The sequence below is a fragment of the Saccopteryx leptura genome, chromosome 12, assembly GCF_036850995.1.
Source record: "Saccopteryx leptura isolate mSacLep1 chromosome 12, mSacLep1_pri_phased_curated, whole genome shotgun sequence".
Lineage (NCBI taxonomy): Eukaryota > Metazoa > Chordata > Mammalia > Chiroptera > Emballonuridae > Saccopteryx > Saccopteryx leptura.
In genome coordinates this window covers 9,408,989-9,431,292 of record NC_089514.1, presented here as the reverse complement: position 1 = coordinate 9,431,292, position 22,304 = coordinate 9,408,989, and the positions used below count along the sequence as shown (strand labels likewise).

Sequence of the window (22,304 nt, the reverse complement as noted above, 5' to 3'; positions counted from 1 at the left end):
GCCCCAGGGATATTAACTCTGGCCCACAACCATTTGTCCCTTTTGTAACTCCTTTCACACTCACTTTTTGTTCCGCACAGTTAGGACATTGTTACAGTAACGTTTCTTTCCACTGATCAGTTGGGTACATAGGTTGCCTGTCCAGCACATTATGAGATCCTCCTGGGCTGTAAGATACATGCCCGTCTTTGGAACACAGCGGCAAGCAGCACCGTACTAGGCACGTAGTAAGCAAGGTACTCGATTGGACAGCTGACCTCGGTCCATCCTCCCAGGGGGGCTGAGTGTGAACCGCAATCACCTTTTACAACTCCCGCCAACCCTGATCCGGCGGCAGGGAGTCCCGGGCTGCCTGGCGTGGTCGGGCAAGGCCCTTCCGTTGCTCTGTCTGTCTCGAGCCGACATGTCTATCCCAGTGTCTCCCGGACAGTCTGAGGACTGTCTCCCTTACAGCACCTCTCCCTCTGTGGAACTTTGGAGACCACACAGCTATAGAGTTTTCTTGTTGGAATGATGATGATTTTTTTTTTTTTTTTTAACAAGCCCTTTGGGTCAGTGTCAATAGTCCATGAAATACCACCGAACGGACCATCTGCTAGACTTGTGAAACTCTTTCTTCCTAGCCCCAGTTCCTCAGCTCGTAGAGAGGAGCTCACACTGGCTTGTGCTGTGCCCGTCTTGGGGGCTGTCAGACGCCGGGAGTCTTTGGGCCAGTCAGTTCATTACTTTTAATGAGCACAAAATCCACCAAGACATTAAAATAAAATAAAACACCAATAGGCAGTCTTGGATGTTCCATGTAATTGTTGCTTTAGTTCTTTTTTCCACCGGATTATTCAAAAGGATAAAAAATAAAGCCAATTCTACTCACTCCTGCCAATTTTATCCTAAGTAGATTTGGCATTGTAAAACTAACACACCCCGAACATTTTTTTTTTTTTCTTTCAGGTCCCTGTGGGCGGGTGCCTGAGATTTGTGTTAAAAACGACAGACACATTCCTTGACTGGCTAGATGTTTGAACATTATCTACCTTTTGGCTATAATAAAGAAATATTGCTATTCTAACCATGAAACATAGAAAGAATAATAATCAGAGGATGATAGTTATTTTCTGAAAAGGGTATAATGAAGTTACCATTTTAAATTGTAAGGAAAATGCAGTTATTTTTATAAGAATTTTTACAATCGATCCATCTCTGTGGCTAGTGTTAAAGACTGTACTAACTGTACCAGAGGTTACTTATATCATCACACACTGTAGAAGGTCACCCGATGGTGAAGCAGACGCTGAACAACGTCCCCAGTCAGCCGATTTCGTGGGTATTTTTTATCTCCCAGCCATATGGATTTGGAGTTACTGTGGGCATTTATTTTTATTTATTTATTTATTTATTTATTTATTTATTTATTTATTTAGTATTTTTCTGAAGCTGGAAATGGGGAAAGATAGACAGACTCCTGCATGCTCCCGACGGGGATCCACCCGGCACGCCCACCAGGGGGCGACGCTCTGCCCACCAGGGGGCGATGCTCTGCCCCTCCGGGGCATCGCTCTGTCGCCTGGGGCAGAGGCCAAGGAGCCATCCCCAGCACCCGGGCCAACCTTGCTCCAATGGAGCCTCGGCTGCAGGAGGGGAAGAGAGAGACAGAGAGGAAGGAGAGGGGGAGGGGTAGAGAAGCAGATGGGTGCCTCTCCTGTGGGCCCTGGCCGGGAATCGAACCCAGGACTTCCGCACGCCAGGCCGATGCTCTACCACTGAGCCAAATGGCCAGGGCCTTTTTTTTTTTTAAAGAAGGCAGTATGGCCTTTTTTTTTTTTTTTGTATTTTTCTGAAGCTGGAAACGGGGAGAGACAGTCAGACAGACTCCCGCATGCGCCCGACCGGGATCTACCCAGCACGCCCACCAGGGGCAACGCTCTGCCCACCAGGGGGCGATGCTCTGCCCCTCTGGGGTGTCGCTCTGCAGCGACCAGAGCCACTCTAGAGCCTGGGGCAGAGGCCAAGGAGCCATCCCCAGCGCCCGGGCCATCTTTGCTCCAGTGGAGCCTTGGCTGCGGGAGGGGAAGAGAGAGACAGAGAGGAAGGAGGGGGTGGGGGTGGAGAAGCAAATGGGCGCCTCTCCTATGTGCCCTGGCTGGGAATCGAACCCAGGTCCCCCGCACGCCAGGCCGACGTTCTACCGCTGAGCCAACCGGCCAGGGCCTTTTTTTTTTTTTTTTTTTTTTTTTTTTAAAGAAGGCAGTGTGGCCTTTTTTTTTTTTTTAAAGGCAGTGTGGCCCTGGCCAGTTGGTTCAGTGGTAGAGCATCGGCCTGGCGTGCGGAAGTCCCGGGTTCGATTTCCGGCCAGGGCACACAGGAGAGGCACCCATCTGCTTCTCCACCCTTCCCCCTCTCCTTCCTCTCTGTCTCTCACTTCCCCTCCGGCAGCCGAGGCTCCATTGGAGCAAGGTTGGCCCGGGCGCTGGGGATGGCTCCTTGGCCTCTGCCCCAGGTGCTAGAGTGGCTCTGGTCACGACAGAGCGACGCCCCGGAGGGGCAGAGCATCGCCCCCTGGTGGGCTTGCCGGGTGGATCCCGGCTGGGCGCATGCGGGAGTCTGTCTGACTGCCTCTCTGCTTCCAGCTTCAGAAAAAAAAGAAAAAAAGAAAAAAAAAAAGAAGGCAGTGAACAGATGAATGGTAACTCTTTTATTACTTGACATTAGTGTTTGGGAGACAAAAGCTCATCAGGCTGTTAGAAAGGAAAGCAAGAGCATGTCAAATGTAATTTGTGGAGGGCCCAAGGATGGTGAGACGAGCCCTAACCGAAGCCTGTGCTTTCCGCAGGTGATCGCTCTGGCAGACGCCGTGGAGGAGACACAGGGCAGCCTGCGCCAGGCATTCACCCGGCTGCAGAGCGCCTCCCGCCTGGTGCTTCTGCTGCTGGGACTCTGGCAGAAGCTCAGCGCTGACCAGACGGCCGTGCTGGAGGCGGCCTTTCTGCCTCTGCAGCAGGACACGCAAGAATTGGTAAGGACCCACGAGTGGGCGGCGGTGACAGCATGGTGACTGAAAAGATCATGGTGTTAGGAAGATAGCACACGGCCATCGTGTTCTGTCAGGTGTCAAACGATGGCTTTATTTTTTTATTTTAAGCCAAATTCTGTTTCCTTTTTATTTATTTATTTATTTTTATTTTTCCATTGATGGAGAGAGAGAGAAAATGGGGGAGAGAGAGAGAGAGAGAGAGACAGAGAGAGCAAGAGAGAGAGAGAAAGAAAGAAGTATCAACTCGCTGTTCCACTTAGTTGTTCCATGTGGCTGTGTATTCACTGGTTGCTTCTCATACATGCCCTGACCAGGGATTGAACCCGCCACCTTGGTGTGTTGGGATGACACTCTATCCACTGAACCACCCAGCCAGGGCTCCTTCATTTTTTTTTTTAATCATTATAAAAATATCAAATACCGTAAAAGCTTTTTATTTTTCTAGGGCTGTTGTAAAAGTAGGTCTAGCATCCATTTTTATGTGCTGTCCAGTCACCTTTTCACGTGCTTTTCAACTGCTGAGAACCGGGGAACGGTCTCCCGACGGCCAGGGTGACGGCAGCAAAGCTTCAGGGTGGCTGACCCCAGCCTTTTCCGCCAGTGACAACAGTTCAGCCATTTTAATTTGCTCAGTGTTCTTAAATGTAAGCGTCACTTCAAGGTTTAGAGCAGGGGTCGGGAACCTATGGCTCGCGAGCCATAACTGGCTCTTTTGATGGCTGCACCTGGCTCGCAGACAAATCCTTAATAAAAAAGAATAATAACGTTAAAAATATAAAACATTCTCATGTATTATAATCCATTCATTTCCTACCGCTCATGTTCATGGTTGCAGGTGGCTAGAGCCAATCACAGCTGTCCTCTGGGACAACACCAAATTTTTACTGGATAATGCGTAACATACACGGGTCGTTGTATGGCTCTCACGGAATTACATTTTAAAATATGTGACATTCAGGGCTCTCTCAGCCAAACAGGTTCCCGGCCCCTGATTCAGAGACTACTGAGATTGTCGTGTTCAATGACAGGAATATTTCATTACCACTATATAGTTCTTTATATATAGTTTATAAACTCTTTCACCCTTGACCCTTTGAATAGGCAGCTTACAGTGAAAGGGAGAAAATGGGGATTCGTATTTGGAGTTTTCTGGTAAAGGATTATTTAAGTAAAAACATCTCAGATCCGTTGGAGTATAGCAGTATCTATGACTTATCAGCTGCCATTTGGGAGGAACCCTTTGTATGATTTTATTAGAAACAAATAATATACCTCTTGGAAATGAGAGAACTTTGAACTTACTGTATTGGAGGAAACCATTTCAAGAAAAAAGCCATTTCAAATTTATTTTACATAGGTATGAGAACATGGCACTAAAAATAATCATTATAAAAATAACATTTTAAAATGCTAGTTAGGCACCAGGTATTATTTTAAATGTTTCAGAAGGATTATCTTATTTAAATTTATATACACATGGCTCCGTAAGGTAGTTAAGTTACTATTTTCATCCCCATTTCATGTATGGGAAAATTTAGCAGCTTTGAGAATTAAGTCCTTTTCCGAAACTAGTGGGGTGGAGCCCGGCTTTGGACCCAGTTCTGTTTGCTTTCAAAGTCTTTAACCAGCTTTTAACCAGTAATGCGGTATTTTAGCAAACAATCATAAATGTGATTTGGAAAATAACAAGCTTTGTCAGTTGAATCTAATTTTCTACATCTGGGTCAAAAGATTGTCATAACTTTTTAAAAAAATCAAGGTATATTTTATATCCTAAACGAAATACTAATAAGTAATTTGGAAAAAAAAAACTAAGAGTACACTTTTCTTTAGATAGATAAAATTACAGCTAGAATGGACCTCTGAGAAGGGGAAATGTAGACCGTGTAGCAATAAAAAAAATAGAGAATACAGTGGTTAGGATTATATTAACAAGAAGGATAACTACCACTTGTGAGCTTAGATGTAGTCGCCAGAAAGTGGTGGCCTTAGTGCCTGGCTCCAGCCCTCCGTGACAAAACTCCTTAGGCCCAGTCTCTCAACTGATCTAAGTCCCCGCTTCTGAAGCTGTAAGATGCAAACGTTAACAGGACCTACCCAGTAAGTGATAAGACCTAATGAAGTCATTGAATAGAGTGCTAACCATTGTTGGAAGTGGTTCGTACAGTTTACGTGTATTTTTTATAGTTCATACTAAAAGTCATGCAAGGAAGGCATTACTACTACCTTTCCATGGCCATTTGTCCCCTCAGCTGCACTTGAGGATGGGAATGCTATCTCACTCATTTTCGTATTTTCAGTGTCTGGCATGACGCCTCACCCCAGTGCAGTCAGTGTTTGTCGGGTGAATGAATGGAGAAAAGGGGGGGGAAGCTACCGACCGAGACGTGACTGTAGGTGGATGCAGTGGATGTTACAGCGCATTAGAAGCAGGGCAGGGCCCAGTGTGTAATTTCAGGGCCCTGTGCAAAATGGAAATGCAACTCCCTTGTCGAAAAAAAAAAGTAGGAAAAGGGCTAAACAGGCACTGGAAAACAGAGCTTTTTACTCTCCGCGGTCTTTCTCTCATCATGGTGTTATTTGCTATTTTATGTTTTTCCAAATATAGAAAGATGAAAACTTTAAACTGTTAGCATGCATTTACCATTAATCTTTATAACGGGCAATGCCAGTTTTAATACAGATAGAAGAACATTAAACTCATATGCGGAATCATCACAATGACGCAATTCCTGTTTTATAGCCCACGCACGCGTGTGTCCTTCGTTCTCACAGAGCTGTGGGATCTGCACAAAACCTCCCTGTCGATGTTTCACTTTCAGCGACATGCGTGCCTGGCCCACACTTTCTCCTTCCGATTACTGGTGAGCGCGGAAGGGCCCCGAGGCCGAGGGGCTCCGCCTCACCCTGCCCCTTGCCTGCGGCGGGACCTCTTCCAGGGTAGTGGTTGGATAACACAGGGCAGGAACGGGTCTGTCCTGGGCTTCCGTAGCCATTTCTGTTTGAATCCCTTGCCTCCTGTCTTCATTCAAAACAAGTTCCGGTTCGAAGGGGAGGGCCCCGGGCTGTCAGTGCCCCTGCTTCACCAGTCCAGATGCGTCATGCCTTCCTCATACTTGCTTTGAGTCTCCCGTCCAGCATGGGACCCTGGGAACCCGGAGCGTGTGGGGCTGTGTGGGGCCCTGGGCGGGAAGGAGGAGGACGCAGGCAGTTTTTTATGCATGCCTTTCCTTCCCACACACGCTTCGCTGTCCCGTCGGGCTCCACATATAAAGCTCAAGTTCAAAGAGAAAATTATTAGGAATTTCAAGATGGTGACAACAAGCATTAAAGCAAGTGCAGGGCCCTTCTAAGCAGGGTCCCCAGGTGACTGGACAGTTCACATGCTCCTGAAGCATGGTAGACCCAGAGGAAGACTTTCCTAGAAGTCAGCCTTCTCAAATATAGGAATTGCATCCCGAGAGAGACTTCTTCCCACATTAGAGGTCTTTGAAAATAGCCTCATTTTTCTGGAACATATAAATACATCCATCCCTCTAGGCAGGTGAATGGAATTAGCATCTTCTCAAAACTCCTGTCTTATTCTGCCTCTGTGTTCCTGCTGTTATACCTCCCAAAACATGTAGGGGGAATTCTTGCAACGCTTGTCTGAATTTGGTGCGATTAGAAGGTGTGTGTACTCATTATGTCTATTGAAGTCATTAATGAGACAGGGCATTTGATAAAAACATAACCTGGAGAAGAATGAATCGAAAAGGACGTTTTAATACCGCTTGTTACGCTCTTCATCTTTAATTAGGTTGCGGTATTCACGTTGGACTTAGACTGTTGAGACAGCTTCTATATCTCGAGAAAAAAGGAATCCTTTTTTCATTCTTGGAGACATACGCTTGCAGTATGTGGTTTTGACATGCTAGTTCACAATCCTCCACATTATGCCTTTAGACCTCACAAATAAATGTTATGTGATGGGGATCCCACCGAGATGTGAAAATGAAATATGCAAGCCTGAAATAACTTGGAAGGAGGGCGAGGCGGGGAAGAAAGGAGTCTCTGACCAGAATGTTGAAAATATATCCCATATTGAAGTTATTATGATACCACAAAAATCTGAATGTAATTTAGACGGTTTGGTTGAGGGTGGATGGCAGAGAGCACGTGGGAGGGGAGAACTTCTGACATGTGGACAACATTTTCAGCAGAGACTCTCCGTTCAACGTCAGATGTCCCCAGAAGTGTGGAGGGGGAGAAGAAAGTGCTCAGATGTTGAATTTACGTTTTAAACGGCACCACGTGATGGTTTGCTGTATTTTATTGCCGTAGTCAACTCTGGAGTATTTTTTTCTTAATGACGTTAGGTTCACAAAACAAAAATATCTAGACCTTATCATTGCTAATGAAAGTCATGTTCTTCGCGCTATATTATCAGTATTTATTTTATTTATTTTTTATTCATTTTTTTTGTTTTTAAAGTATTTTACTTTTTTTTGGCCAATGATTTGAGAGAGAGAAAGGAAGAGGGGGGCAGGGAAGGAGCATTAACTTGCTGACCTAGTTGTTCCATTTCATTGTGCACTCATTGATTGCTTCCCATATGTGCCCTGACTGGTCATCAAACCTGGGAGGGACCTCGCTGCGCCGGGACAACGCCTTATCCACTGAGTCACCTGGCCATCAGATATTTTAAGTACCATCCCAATGGAACAGGATATACCAGGGGTCCCCAAACTTTTTACACAGGGGGCCAGTTCACTGTCCCTCCGACTGTTGGAGGGCCGGACTATAAAAAAAGCTATGAACAAATCCCTATGCACGCTGCACATATCTTATTTTAAAGTAAAAAAACAAAACGGGAACAAATACAATATTTAAAATAAAGAACAAGTAAATTTAAATCAACAAACTGACCAGTATTTCAATGGGAACTCTGGGCCTGCTTTTGGCTAATGAGATGGTCAATGTGCTCCTCTCACTGACCACCAATGAAAGAGGTCCCTTCCTGAAGTGCGGCAGGGGCAGATAAATGGCCTCAGGGGGCCGCATGTGGCCCACAGGCCATAGTTCGGGGACCCCTGGGATATACCATCGTTTTCTTTGATCTGTGTCTTTAGTAATGCTTCTCCATTGTTGCCACTTCTTAATACTATTTTGGGAGCAAATAACTGTTGCTGTTGCAAACTATTATATGTGATTTTTTTAAGGTGCTGAAAGTTATATATGCCAAGTGTGTTTTAGTAGGCATATTCCCTTTTGCATTAAGAAAAACAGTAAATGTTCTATTTGGCATCTCAAAAAAGAGCTCTGAACCTCTCAGTTCCACAGTGGATTCGATAATATGATCTTGTCTCTACCGTCTTCCTGTGATGAGGAAGTTTTGGCCAAAATAATGTTCTCTCAGAGTACTTGATAGGGCAATTCTAAGACAACTTATTTTCTTATTTTCAGGTCAGGGACTGTAGGTGTTTCAGAGTATTTGAATTCTCAAGGCAGAGTTGAAACCAGCCTTTCCTGACACACTGGCTACAGAAGCTCTCCGGAAAACACTGTCTCTTCTTAGATCAGTGAGGGCTATGTTACTGGTTTGAGTCTGAGAGAGTATTTAATTGAGATTATTATCCACCTCCCTTCCTATGATGCAGAAGCCCAAAGCTGTAAGACTATACCTCAGGACTGGCCTCATTAATGGGACAGGTCTTTTATCCAGTCATTTATGCATTCAACAAATATACATTACCTACCATGTTTCAGGCACTGTTCTAGGCACTTAGCGTCCTCAGTACACAAAACACACCCCAGCCTGTGTGAGTTTACTTCAACATTGCAAGCAGACAGCTCCTACTCACACTCAGCTGTCGACACATAGTACTTGCCCTCTAATATGGTAGCCACTTGCCCCATGTGACTATTTAAGTTGAAATTTAAATAAATTAAAATGGGATAAAATTTCAGCTCCTCGCTCTCAAAAGCTATATTTGAATTACTCAACGGCCACATGTGGTGAGTGGCTGCCACATTGAGCAAGGCAGATACAGAACGTTTTCATCATTGTAGAAAATTCTATTGCATACTCTCAGTCGTCAAGAGGGAAAGGGTCTGGTCAGTGGGGTGAACACCACCTCCAGCATATTTTAACAAGTTACTGAAGTAGCGCAGGAACTGGCATGACGTGACCCCGTGGTGTTTGCATCAGAAGCCCTTCCTTCTGGTGTTCTGAGACCAGCCTGGTCATATGCACAAGAACCAGACATTCTCCCAGGAGCAAGAAGCTTCTCTAGGGGGAGGTGTGCATCTATATGTAAAGGGGAGGCAAGAAGCTGGCAAGAGTGCTGCTGCTCCGTCTTCATACGGCCTCGGTGGGCCTTGCAGTTGTCACGGATTCTTTCCTGTTGAGCCCGCACATGGCCTCCTAATCCTCCTGAATGCAGCCTTGGAGGAAGTCGCTATCCCTTGGCGTTGGTATGTGGATGACTCCTCTCTGCCCTTCCTGGTTTCTGTGTGGATCTGCTTCTCATTTTCCTAGTAAACAGCTTAGATGACTAAGATTCTTTGACATGAAGTCCAGCAGATGGCAAGACAGCCAGGAGGAGCAGTGTTGGTATTTCCAAATGGGCTATTTCAGACTTCTGCTCCGAACGTTCATTTGTGTTCCACGTGTCTCCAGAGGACTCTCTAATGACAAGAGAGCAACAGTGCACTGGTCTGGGAACCCGATGACATACAGTCCTAGAGCTGGAAGGAATATTGGCACATTGCACAGCATTTTGCCTGATTTGGTCTTTTCTCTCAATATGCGTGTAATATCTTCAGTAGATATTATGTACTATTTTAAGCAGAAAAGACATATTGCATTCTTAAGGGTTTCATAGTTGCCTTCTCTAGTATTGAATGTTAAAAACCCCCCTGGGAAAGTAAAGATGGAGATTTGAACCTTCAGCCTTACTTTTTGATTGATTATTTCTTTTGCAAACTGATAGGGAAAGGGAAACTTACTTTTAACCTGTTCAACATGGCTCATGTGAGAAAACAGATGTTTATAATAGGAAGTCCTATTGTGTGGAGAGACTTATCAAGGCTCACTTACAAGGTTTAAAGACTTCTGCGTCACAGGTCAGATTTGATGTAAGGGCCATTGTGCTGCCTGTCTGGAGTGAGTGATGACGGAGATGGCTAATCATTACTGTTATTAATGACCTCTTCTTAAAAGGCAAACAAAAGGAGGAAGTCTGGTGTCAGTATGAAGCCTGCCTGTTGTGAGTGTTCAAGTAGCATCACAATCGTAACCGTCTGTGGGAACAGAGTGCAGAAAGTGAATATTTTGGTAATTCCCATGATCTTAGCCCAGCAAAATAAACAAGAAAAGAATGAGGTTTATGTTCATAATGGCGACCCTCTCCGCCGTGTGGTTGCTGGTTAGGCGCAACCCTTTTTGCTTTGTCAGACTTTGTGTAACAGATCCCAGAGCCTGCCCGATGACTCGCTTGCTGTTTTAAAATGGAAATGGTCGAAGTCCATCAGAACTGGAACCGAGTAGGATCCAGTGTATAAGCGACGATGTGTAAGTTCTTAAACTTGGCTCGTGTAGATCAAATACGGGCACATTTAATATCCTTTATGCGTTAAAGGATAGGAGACTGAAGAAATGAACGCTAGAATCTATGTAAACACAATAAATTAAAATCAATAAAAAAGTGTCTGACCTGTGGTGGCGCAGTGGATCAAGTGTCGACCTGGAATGCTGAAGTCGCCGGTTCAAAACCCTGGGTTTGCCTGGTCAAGACACATATGGGAGTTGATGCTTCCTGCTCCTCCCTCCTTCTCTCTCTCTCTCTCTTTCTCTCTCTCTCTCCTATAAAATGAATAAACAAATAAAAATAATTTTAAAAAATCAATAAAAAAGAACAATTGATTAATTGGAGCGTCATTCTCCTGTATGCTAGCTCAAATCCTTTTTGAAATAAAGATGAATAGCTAAATAAGTAAAATTGATACAGCCAGAGTGAAGAAAACAGTGACCCTCATCACCCTCCTACTGCTTACCGATTGGATTCCACACTGCAAGTGTATGTATCCTGTATCAGTTCAACTTCCTTAAAATACCTTTCCACAACCTAGTTTGAGACTCTTAATCATGAAGAGCAGATTTTGACATTTCTGGGACCTTGCATTCTTTTAGAAATGCACTCACGGGTACTGGTGACGCGGTCCCCTGAAACCAGAGCTCTGTCTGCCACAACACGCACAGCTGCACCTCATGGTCTCATCAGTCGCTGGGCCTGTTACACATTTGGAGATGTTTCTGTGAACCCCCCTTGGCTCACACCCGTGCCACTCTGCCTGGCTTCCCGTGGCCTTTGAGTGAGCCTTTCTGCGCATGTCTCTTCCCTGGCGTGCCCTGCGCGTCACTGCCGGGCCCCGCCCACTGGTCTCTGGTCACACGTGTGCTCAGGCATTTTCTGTGGCTCCCTGACCCTGGTTCAGCTCGGACTCCAGTGCCAGGCTGTCAGGACTTCCAGTCACTTGGCTCCACCAGACTTTCTTCCTAAAAGTGATTTTCTGCGACTCCCCAGCCCCCCCACGTCGTTCTGGGAAAGCCGACTTTCCATGGGCACACAACTTTCCGTGAGGCTGGGGCTAAGAGCGCTTTCTTCTTCACCTCGAACAGTGTCCTCTGTTTACCTCTCCACCACCCTCTTTAAGAGGCAGATCGGTTTTCACTTCCTCCCTATTTATTCTGGCTCTCATTCTCTTGTGAATTTCACTTGTGAGTATGACATAATCTAACCCTCATTCTATACTCTAAAATGGTCCCTGTGCTTGTCTGGTCTTCTCATAAGGTTAGATTCTCCTATCTCCCCACGGAATTAAAGCTTAAACTGAGCAGAGAGTCAGATAGAGGTCTCTGGGGATTGCTTGATACCCCATGTATTTTTATAACGCTTCATATAATGACAGATCCTCCTTCAACAACTTATATATTTTAAATCATTTTTTAAAGGAAGCATTCTACTTTGATTTTGCACTGCTCCTTGTGAGCAACCGCGAACATTTCGGGTTCTCTAAGAGCAAAACCTGATTTCTCCCGTGTGGATGACGAATGCATGTGGCCCCCTGAGGCCATTTATCCGGCCCCCCGCCGCACTTCCAGAAGGGGCACCTCTTTCATTGGTGGTCAGTGAGAGGAGCACTGTATGTGGCGGCCCTCCAACCGTCTGAGGGACAGTGAATTGGCCCCTTATGTAAAAAGTTTGGGGACCCCTGCGACAGTCAGACCACCACACGCACATATTTATACATACGTTAGTTCACACCCTGTAATTCAAATCTGTAAACACACACATTTTCAGTTCTATTGATGATGAATGTACTAAAGTGAAAATGACTATTAGGTATACTTCACCTGAATTGATTTAGCCAAATTAGGTAATAGTGCTGCTGCTGACAGATATATAGTGACATAGACAGACCTGCCTATTTCTGATAAACACTCTTTCCGGACGGTCTTCTGGGAAAATGTGGGTCACAAAACGAACCCAACACTTGCCTCTCGTAATCTAAGCCAATGCACTCAAAGTAGTTCAGTCAAGCCCGTTTGGTACCATGATGTTTACGTCTGTAATTAGGAACTCCTGAAAGCAACCTAAAATGCTAATACTTGGAAAATGCAAATTGTGGCGTGTCAGTCGAATAGAATATTATGTCAGGCTGGGGGTGAAATAACCCCCTTTCTGAGCAAATACTTTTCTGAGCTCTGCATCCTTAGGCAGATTATGGAACTCTCTGAGCTTTGGATCCTCTTTGAAGAGAGGCGAGAGTGGCCGTTCAGATTTGCTTTCGGCTTGTGTTCGCATTCTGTCGCTCCTGAACCAGTACACACGGGCTGCGGAGGAAGAGCAGGAGATTAAGAAAGTGAGTGGACTTGGCCCTGCAGTGCCTTGCTCGTGAAGGCATGCCCGGAATTTGCTGGAAACACGGTTTGTGCACTGAGGAATCTGACAGCTCAGAGGCCTCAGAACCAGAGGCCCCCTGCCTCCCACACGTGTTAGGCTGAGAGAAGGGCCGTGTCTGCATCTGAGCAGCTGTGATGCATGGAATTTCTTCTTACTTTTCAGGTGTATCTTTCACTCTCTCTATTTTTTCTTACTACATAACCTGGACTTCATTAGGTAGCTATGGTTTACTATAAATGATTTACTGAAACATCATAAACTGGAATGAAAAAAAAATATTTAATAAGGTATATCCTAAGGTTTTTGTTCTTCAATAAGACATATCCAAATTCTACTTCTTACCCAGAGTAACTGAAAATTACATTGCCTATTTGGTCTCAATAAGCCAGAGCCTCTCCTGGGCGTCTTCACCATCATTTTTAGACTCAGGGTTTTGATGTTTGGTTATCTTTGCCATCTGCAAGGTCGAAACACTACTGTAAGTACTCCTAGGATCCTAACAACAGAGGTGCTAAACCATACCTGAGGGAGTTGCACTGCGCGTGCGGCGTTGGGCATTCGGAAATGACTCGTCACAGGTGTGCAGCTGGGATGAGGGCACCTGGCGTATCTTCAGATTCTCGTGGCGATTGGTTGTACATAGAGTGCTGATGGGATGCTGGGCGCGAGCATGAGTCAGCTAAGAACTCGGGGCTCTTCCTGCGTCCCTGCTGTATTTCAACAGCAAGATGCCATCTCTTGTGAGTTACAGCATTAGTTCATGGACCACTTAGGAAAAAGAAAACACGACCGATTCAACTATGATGTAGTGTTTTGTTTTTTTCAATCACTTAAAGTTTTTAGTAATGATCGAAAGCGCTCTCTTAGACCTACTTAGTCATAGAGTTCATAAGTTACTCTCGTGTCTGAATAAAGCAGACAGATAAGAACCACATAAATTAGTTAACGTGTTCCTGACACTTCTTCACATTCAAGGTTTGATTCTTTCGAGGCCAACCCACCACGGTCCGTGTTTCTCCACGCAGCACCGCCCGTGTGCCGTGAAGGGCGTTGCTGACGCAGCCTTTAGGAGGACGCCACCGCTGCTTTCATGAATTTTCTTCCGAAAAACACCCGTTCTAAAAATGTCCCTTTTTGAGTCGCGGGGAGCTCCCTTCTGTCCCCTGCCACTCCCCTCCGCCGCTGCCCCCAGCTGAATCACATGTTGTTGGAAGTTCAGCAGCTTCTGTTCAGAGTTAGCAGAAAATTTTAGGCTAATTGATGTTTACTGCTCTACTAATAGTCCCGTGTGATACATTAATTAATCAACCAAATCTATTCCAGGGATTTGGCAATTTTTTCCTGCTTCAGTTGTATTGCTTGGCATAAGGTAGTAATCTGTGTGCTTGTATCTCAGTAACAAAATATAACACACTTCTTCTATCTGTAGCTTCTTGTCTTACATCCTGGAAAGCCTTTAGCTTTTTGCTTTGCAAGAAAGTATGGTCCCCGTCGCTTCTCGGCCTTTTGGCTAAGATCACGTGAAGAAAGTATGGTCTTGCAGTCATTTTCTTGTCATGAATGTTTGCTTTACTACTTCACTTAAATCCATGAATTCTTGTATTGGTAGACATTTTTTTACTGAGTTCATCCTTTGATCTTTGAGATTGTTAAGAACACAGCGTTATCACAATCTTGACCTGGTAATGACTATCTTGTTAGCTTTCCTGGAGCTCCAAAGAGATTATTTTTATGAATTTTCCTAGTTAATCTCAGTGGGATGACTGGTTCAAATGATCCAATTTACCATCCCCAGCTTTCATCTGGAATCTTTATGATCAATCTGATTTTTCAGTCTTGATTTTTTTGTAAGTTGCTACCGAGTCATGCTCATGCCTGAAGCCACCTGTACTGCTCTGTCAAGGGGATCGGCTGTGTGGGACATCACCAACGTTTTGTTTTAAAACTGAATATGGCTCCCCTAGATCAAGCTTCATGATAATTCAGGCCATCTACCTTGTGTTCCGCTGTCTAAGGCATCAAGGTCAGAGCGGGAGTCCGGGTCAAATGCAGAACATTAGCTTAGAGAGAGAGGGTGAGAGTCCGCCGGTTTGAAGCACCCTTGTGCTTGCTGCTGGCGTTGCCGCTGTGCTCTGTGTGTCAGAGGCGTGGGGTGGTTACAGTAGTACCCCACCTTCCAGGTGCCTTTCACCCTTGAGATTCTACATTCCCACAGTTTGGTTTCGCATTTCATCAGGTAGTATGCTCCGTGCTTCATCAGTGAATTATCACGTTGCGTTTTTATGTAACGAAACTCTTGTTACAAAAGCTCTTTTTTTTTTTTTTTTTGTCTCGTAAACATTCCTTTTCATTACCATATTTGAGTTTATGTAGCAGTTCAGGCCCTCCAAATAAGAACCCTGTATTTTAGTAGCAACCTTTCTGAAGTATTGACATCATGCCTCATTAGAGTAAAGAAATATCCGTGCCAAATCCCTAAACATGACACGGTTTTCTACTTGATCTGCAAGTTGGCAGTAGGGAAGGAAACTGTAGTACCTCTATATTAACTAATACCATATCTACTTAAATGATCCAACAGGCTACTGTGACCTCCTTCTGAAAACAGTAGTATGCTTAGATGAATAGTCTATAAAATAGTAGGAACTGTTTTAATGCTGAAATGACCACAGAGCACACAAATGCCAAATTATACATAAAGGATTGTTCATATGTATACTCCAGAGGTCTTTGTCAGTTGCTCCAAAGTCAACTCGAAAATATGTTCTCTCTCATGACATCAGGGCTGCCATTTTGTCTTAATTTATATCTTCCCATTGTTACTGAAATGCAAATTCAATTGTAGGTATTTATCTAGTTTAGATTTTTATCTAGTTTAGTTGCATAGAGATGTCTTTGTAGTAACTAGTGGTTCTCTAATGGTTTGGGGTAGCAAGCTGTTTTTTATGGTCTTCAACTCTTCTTGAAAAGATTTTGAAGACCAACGTAAAATAATTAATTTATTTCTTAGTTTGCCCAGTAGTACCTGTCATGGGACCATAGGGTAAAAAAAAAAAAAAAAAAAAAAGCTTGATTTTAGAAAGCAGTTGGAAGTTCTTGAGTAGATACATAGAGTACACTTGGGTCTAAAAAGCTATGCCTAAGCCCAGAAGCAAACAGTGTGGTGAGAGAGGAGAGCTTGGCCCGGGGTCAGTGATCTGTCCGTTCATTGTGGATCGAGAGCGTCCGGTGTGGGTGCCCAGAGAGCCGAGGCGACCGGAGGCCAGGCTGGCTGGGAGAGTTCCCGGGGAACAGCAGGACAGCCGTGTCCCTCCCCGCACGCAGTTTCATCGCCAGCCTGGTATCTTGGGGTCAGTTTGGTATTCTCTAGTTAGCTGTATAAATTTTTAAGTGTTTGAAATTGGCGCTCACTCAGAGGCGAATGGTTAGGATAGAGAGAAAAGTTGAAACTATGTTTATATAAGGGAGAGCTGAGGAACTGGGGATGTTTATTCTGGAAAAGAGGGTACCGGGTCGCTGTCTTCACAGATATAGAGGGCTGTCATACAGAAGGGAGGTTAGATTTATTCTGTGTGGCTCTGGAGGGTAAAGGCCAGAGTGGGGCTGATCTTGGCTCAGGGTAGGGATAGCTTTTTGCTAGTTACACACATCCTGTAAGTAATGACCTGCCTCCCAAAGTAGTAACTTCGGGTGTGAAGGCAGCCCCACCTCGATGGATGACTGCTATTGTTGTATACGAGAGCCTGGTCAAATCGCACATGCTTTGACTGGAGATCTTCAAGAGGTCTTCCCAAGTGTAAGATCCGTCTCAACGCTCACCATCTCGGTCCCGCGAACGTGTCTTGACGGCCCTCTGTTCGCTCAGCACAGTGCCCGGGTGCGGGGATCTGCACTGTCGGGGGAAGCAGACATGTAGGTCGTGACCACAGCCCGGGGGAGGAGTGCTGTGACGGAACGGGATGTGTGGGGTCTCAGAGCCCTGAAAGGGGCCCACAGATGTGACCCTGGAAGGTGGTGCCCGAGCTGGGCTGTCAGCGGGAGTCAGCCAGATACAGCGTGGAGCAGCGTGGCCGTGGGAGAGCCGGTGCAGGGGCCCGGTGGGGGGTGCAGGTGGGGGCGCAAGGGGGAGGAGGAGAACTGAATGAGAACTGAATGAGCAGGCCCAGGGGCAGCAGGTGCTGCGTATGCTCCACCGGCACCTGGGTTTAGGAGTTGACGTGTAGGAGTAACCTGACCCGATGTGCGTGTTCAAAAGCAGCTGGTGGCGCCGCTGATGGGGCTGAGGCTGAAGTGGGAAGAGCAGCGAAGTCTCCCAGGGCTCTCTCTTTCCGAGCCGCAGGCTCAGCTCTGTAGGAGGGGCTAGGACAATTCTGCACTGCTCTGTGGGAATCCATTCATCCACTGTCCTCCTTTACATGTCCACTTTGGTTGTCAGGAGCTCTAAGTTTACCAGACCCTGGGTACAGACGGAGTCACATTGGTGACAATACCTGACGGCAATACCAGCCTCCCTGAGGTCCCTGCCCAACAGCCACGTTGTTCGCAGCTAAAGTGGGATCAGTGGACGCTCCTTTCTTTGTGTCACATTTTGTCATAGTGAAGTGACACAGTGAAGACTGGACAGGCTTGTGTCTCATAAAAACCATCTTGAAATAAGGTCCTCTGGCCTCTGCCTGTGACCCCGAGACCATGGGACCAAGAGCTGAGTGCGACATCAGGGTTTCCCCGTCATTCAACTTTCTCCCGTGATATCCAGAGGTTCTCCCTGCGCCAACTAGTTCCAGACCCTTCAGCAGGAAGATCAGGCAAAATGACCTGTAATCCTGACAGCTCCAACCTCCAGGTCCCCCGACACACCTGCACTTGAGATGGTCGTTGTTGCTACCGGTGGCTCATGCCGGGCACAGGGCTAAAGCTTCTCATATACCATCTCTCAAGTCACCCCAACCCTTGGAGGCGCGGACTGTCCATATCCTCATTTGTAGATCAGATTGAGGCTAAGAAGAATTTAGTAGCTTGCTCAAGGCCAAACAGCATGCAGAGCTAGACTTCAAAACCAGACTGGTCTGGAGTATTCCAAACAGCAATCATCTCACAACTCAGTTAACCGTTAAGTGCCTACTTGGCTCACTTACCATCTTTGCGTATATTCAAAACTGGCTTTTGCCTCCAGGGCTGGGAAGAAACGGTGGATGCTGCTGTCTCACATCTCTTGAAGACCTGCCTATCGAAGAGTTCCAAGGAGCAGGCTTTGAGCCTCAGCTGCCAGCTGAGCAAACCCAAAGACACAAGCCGACTGAAGAAACACATCACCTTGCTCTGTGACAGATTAGCCAAAGGGGGGCGTCTCTGCCTCAGCACCGACGCCGCGGCCTCGCCGACCATGGTCATGCCAGGTAAGAGCCCTGCCCCTGCGCCTGAGGACCACCACGCTTGCCCCAGATTAAAGGGATGTGTCTGCGGTTGTATTTGGGGGTCTACAGTTCATATAAAGTGATGATAGCAAAGAAAAACTCTCTCATGTCTCCCCTCAGATATCCCAGGGTAACCAACTTAGATAAATAATTTTGGAATATTTGTGTGTTAGACATTTCTAGAGTAGCATGCTTTTCCCCCCTTCTTTTCTCTGCTTTTAAATAGATGATCCATCTTTCTTGCTTCTAACCAATAAAAAGTGGATTAGAGAAGAAAACTAAATGTGATCTCGCGATACCATATTTCTTAGATGAAAATAGCATAATGCAAGCCGCGGATGTTATCCAGATGAGTCCCGCCCCTTCAGCTTGGCCTGCGGTCATCAGAATAAGGAGGGAGAGACGAAGAAAATAACCAGGGGTCAGGACGCGAGGCGCCAGCGGGCCAGGGTGAGAGGGACCAGCTGTGCCCTCTGCGGGCAGTCAGTGATGACCACGGGCAGCAAGGACAGATGGCCCCTTAGAGGCAGCAGCCCCGCCCTCTCTCCCTCTTCTCAGTGTCAAGTAAGTGGGTGTATTAAACGCAGCAGCTGTAGCACCTCGGTCCTCTGGAAACCATCGGATGGGAAGTGGTGTGGGCCCCCCCCTCCTGCCCACACTGCCGCTCTTCCTGTTGCGGCCTTTCCCCCTCAATCAGCATTTCTAGAAGTACGAAGGAATGCAAGCAGAAACCCGAAAAGACAAGACAGGGAGCCAGCCTAGCCTGGTCTGAAACGCACAGGCTCCGGACGCAGGCCAGCCAGTGTCTGGGTCCTGTCTCTGTGCCCAGCACGTATGTGACCCTGGCGTGTGTCAGTGAACTCCCCAGAGTCTTTGTTTCTGATACAAGAATCCCCCCTTGTCCCCAGGGCCTCAGATGTTTGTGTAGCATCCAGGACAGTGCTCGGAACAGACACACTTTGAAAATTCACACTGTAGTTCTTACCGCTGTTACAGGTGTGATTCGGCCTCTGAATCTGGGGTGGGGTGGGGTGGGGGTGGGGATAGCAGGTTTAGGGTCATAGGGTTCTGTGTTCTATGGTCTTTATACTTCTTTTTACCTTAATCATACGCAGATAGAACCCTTTATTCCAAAAGAGTATTTCTGATATGGCATTGCAGAATAGAAACGCTCTCCTGCCTAGAAACAGTGGGGACAGCGTGTCACAATTTAGGTCCTCTTCATCCTGCCCTTGTTAACATCCTCCGACTGGTCCTTCGGCCTCTGTCCATATTCTGCCCACTTTTGCAGGATCGTTTTCCTAAGAAATAAATGTTTAGGCCCAATGAGGCAGTAAATGAGAAATATCCGCTGTCATCAGCACTCAGTCTATGGCTCCCCCTCCCTTGCCAATCGGAAAAACACAGGCTTGAGGGAGGAGACATATATAAAAGGGAGACCTTGCCCTGGCCGGTTGGCTCAGCGGTAGAGCGTCGGCCTAGCGTGCGGAGGACCCGGGTTCGATTCCCGGCCAGGGCACACAGGAGAAGCGCCCATTTGCTTCTCCACCCCTCCGCCGCGCTTTCCTCTCTGTCTCTCTCTTCCCCTCCCGCAGCCAAGGCTCCACTGGAGCAAAGATGGCCCGGGCGCTGGGGATGGCTCTGTGGCCTCTGCCTCAGGCGCTAGAGTGGCTCTGGTCGCAATATGGCGACGCCCAGGATGGGCAGAGCATCGGCCCCCTGGGGGGCAGAGCACCGCCCCATGGTGGGCGTGCCGGGTGGATCCCGGTCGGGCGCATGCGGGAGTCTGTCTGACTGTCTCTCCCTGTTTCCAGCTTCAGAAAAATGAAAAAAAAAAAAAAAAAAAAAAAAAAAAAAAAAAAAAGGGAGACCTTAACAAGAGACAGACTCCGCCCTGGGTTGGCTGGTACGTCTGCCTTCTCTTCTCCATGTCCCCGTCCAGCGGGGCCCAGTGGCAGCGCCTTGGGCAGAGGCCCCGGGCGCCCGGGGAGGGACAGCGGTGCTCCTCCCTCAGTCACGTGCACGCCCAGGGAGGGACAGCGGTGCTCCTCCCTCAGTCACGTGCGCGCCCCGGGAGGGACAGCGGTGCTCCTCGCTCAGTCACGTGTGCGCCCTGGGAGGGACAGCGGTGCTCCTCGCTCAGTCACGTGCACGCCCAGGGAGGGACAGCGGTGCTCCTCCCTCAGTCACGTGTGCGCCCTGGGAGGGACAGCGGTGCTCCTCCCTCAGTCACGTGTGCGCCCTGGGAGGGACAGCGGTGCTCCTCCCTCAGTCACGTGTGCACCCCGGGAGGGACAGCGGTGCTCCTCGCTCAGTCACGTGTGCACCCCGGGAGGGACAGCGGTGCTCCTCCCTCAGTCATGTGTGCACCTGGGGACAGCGGTGCTCCTCCCTCAGTCACGTGTGCACCCCGGGAGGGACAGCGGTGCTCCTCCCTCAGTCACGTGTGCACCCCGGGAGGGACAGCGGTGCTCCTCGCTCAGTCACGTGTGCACCCCGGGAGGGACAGCGGTGCTCCTCCCTCAGTCACGTGTGCACCTGGGGACAGCGGTGCTCCTCCCTTAGTCACATGCGCGCCCGGGGACAGCGTGCTCCTCCCTCAGTCACATGCGCGCCCGGGGACAGCGTGCTCCTCCCTCAGTCACGTGCGCGCCCAGGGACAGCGTGCTCCTCCCTCAGTCACGTGTGCGCCCGGGGACAGCGGTGCTCCTCCCTCAGTCACGTGTGCGCCCAGGGACAGCGGTGCTCCTCCCTCAGTCACGTGTGCACCTGGGGACAGCGGTGCTCCTCCCTCAGTCACGTGTGCACCCGGGGACAGAGGTGCTCCTCCCTCAGTCACGTGCGCGCCCAGGGAGGGACAGCGGTGCTCCTCCCTCAGTCACGTGCGCCCGGGGACAGAGGTGCTCCTCCCTCAGTCACGTGTGCACCTGGGGACAGTGTGCTCCTCCCTCAGTCACATGCGCGCCCGGGGACAGCGGTGCTCCTCCCTCAGTCACGTGTGCACCTGGGGACAGTGTGCTCCTCCCTCAGTCACATGCGCGCCCGGGGACAGCGGTGCTCCTCCCTCAGTCACGTGTGCACCTGGGGACAGTGTGCTCCTCCCTCAGTCACATGCGCGCCCGGGGACAGCGGTGCTCCTCCCTCAGTCACGTGCGCGCCCGGGGACAGCGTGCTCCTCCTTTAGTCACGTGCGCGCCCGGGGACAGCGGTGCTCCTCCCTCAGTCACGTGTGCACCTGGGGACAGTGTGCTCCTCCCTCAGTCACATGCGCGCCCGGGGACAGCGGTGCTCCTCCCTCAGTCACGTGTGCACCTGGGGACAGTGTGCTCCTCCTTCAGTCACGTGTGCACCCGGGGACAGCAGTGCTCCTCCCTCAGTCACATGCGCGCCCGGGACAGCGTGCTCCTCCCTCAGTCACGTGTGCACCTGGGGACAGTGTGCTCCTCCTTCAGTCACGTGTGCACCCGGGGACAGCAGTGCTCCTCCCTCAGTCACATGCGCGCCCGGGGACAGCGTGCTCCTCCCTCAGTCACGTGCACGCCCAGGGACAGCGGTGCTCCTCCCTCAGTCACGTGCACGCCCGGGGACAGCGGTGCTCCTCCCTCAGTCACGTGTGCACCTGGGGACAGTGTGCTCCTCCTTCAGTCACGTGTGCACCCGGGGACAGCAGTGCTCCTCCCTCAGTCACATGCGCGCCCGGGGACAGCGGTGCTCCTCCCTCAGTCACGTGTGCACCTGGGGACAGTGTGCTCCTCCTTCAGTCACGTGTGCACCCGGGGACAGCAGTGCTCCTCCCTCAGTCACATGCGCGCCCGGGGACAGCGTGCTCCTCCCTCAGTCACGTGCACGCCCAGGGACAGCGGTGCTCCTCCCTCAGTCACGTGCACGCCCGGGGACAGCGGTGCTCCTCCCTCA

The 22,304-nt window shown here is 48.4% G+C and overlaps 1 protein-coding gene across 2 annotated transcripts in view; it reads left to right on the top strand.

Moving 5' to 3' along the window:
* Positions 1-22,304, top strand: part of BBS9 (Bardet-Biedl syndrome 9) — a 384,264-nt gene that overhangs the window by 303,753 nt on the left and 58,207 nt on the right. For both annotated transcript variants that reach the window (XM_066354391.1, XM_066354392.1), the window contains 2 exons: positions 2,828-3,010; positions 18,149-18,371. In XM_066354391.1, the coding sequence (XP_066210488.1) occupies positions 2,828-3,010; positions 18,149-18,371 (406 nt within the window). The remainder of the gene's footprint in view (positions 1-2,827; positions 3,011-18,148; positions 18,372-22,304) is intronic.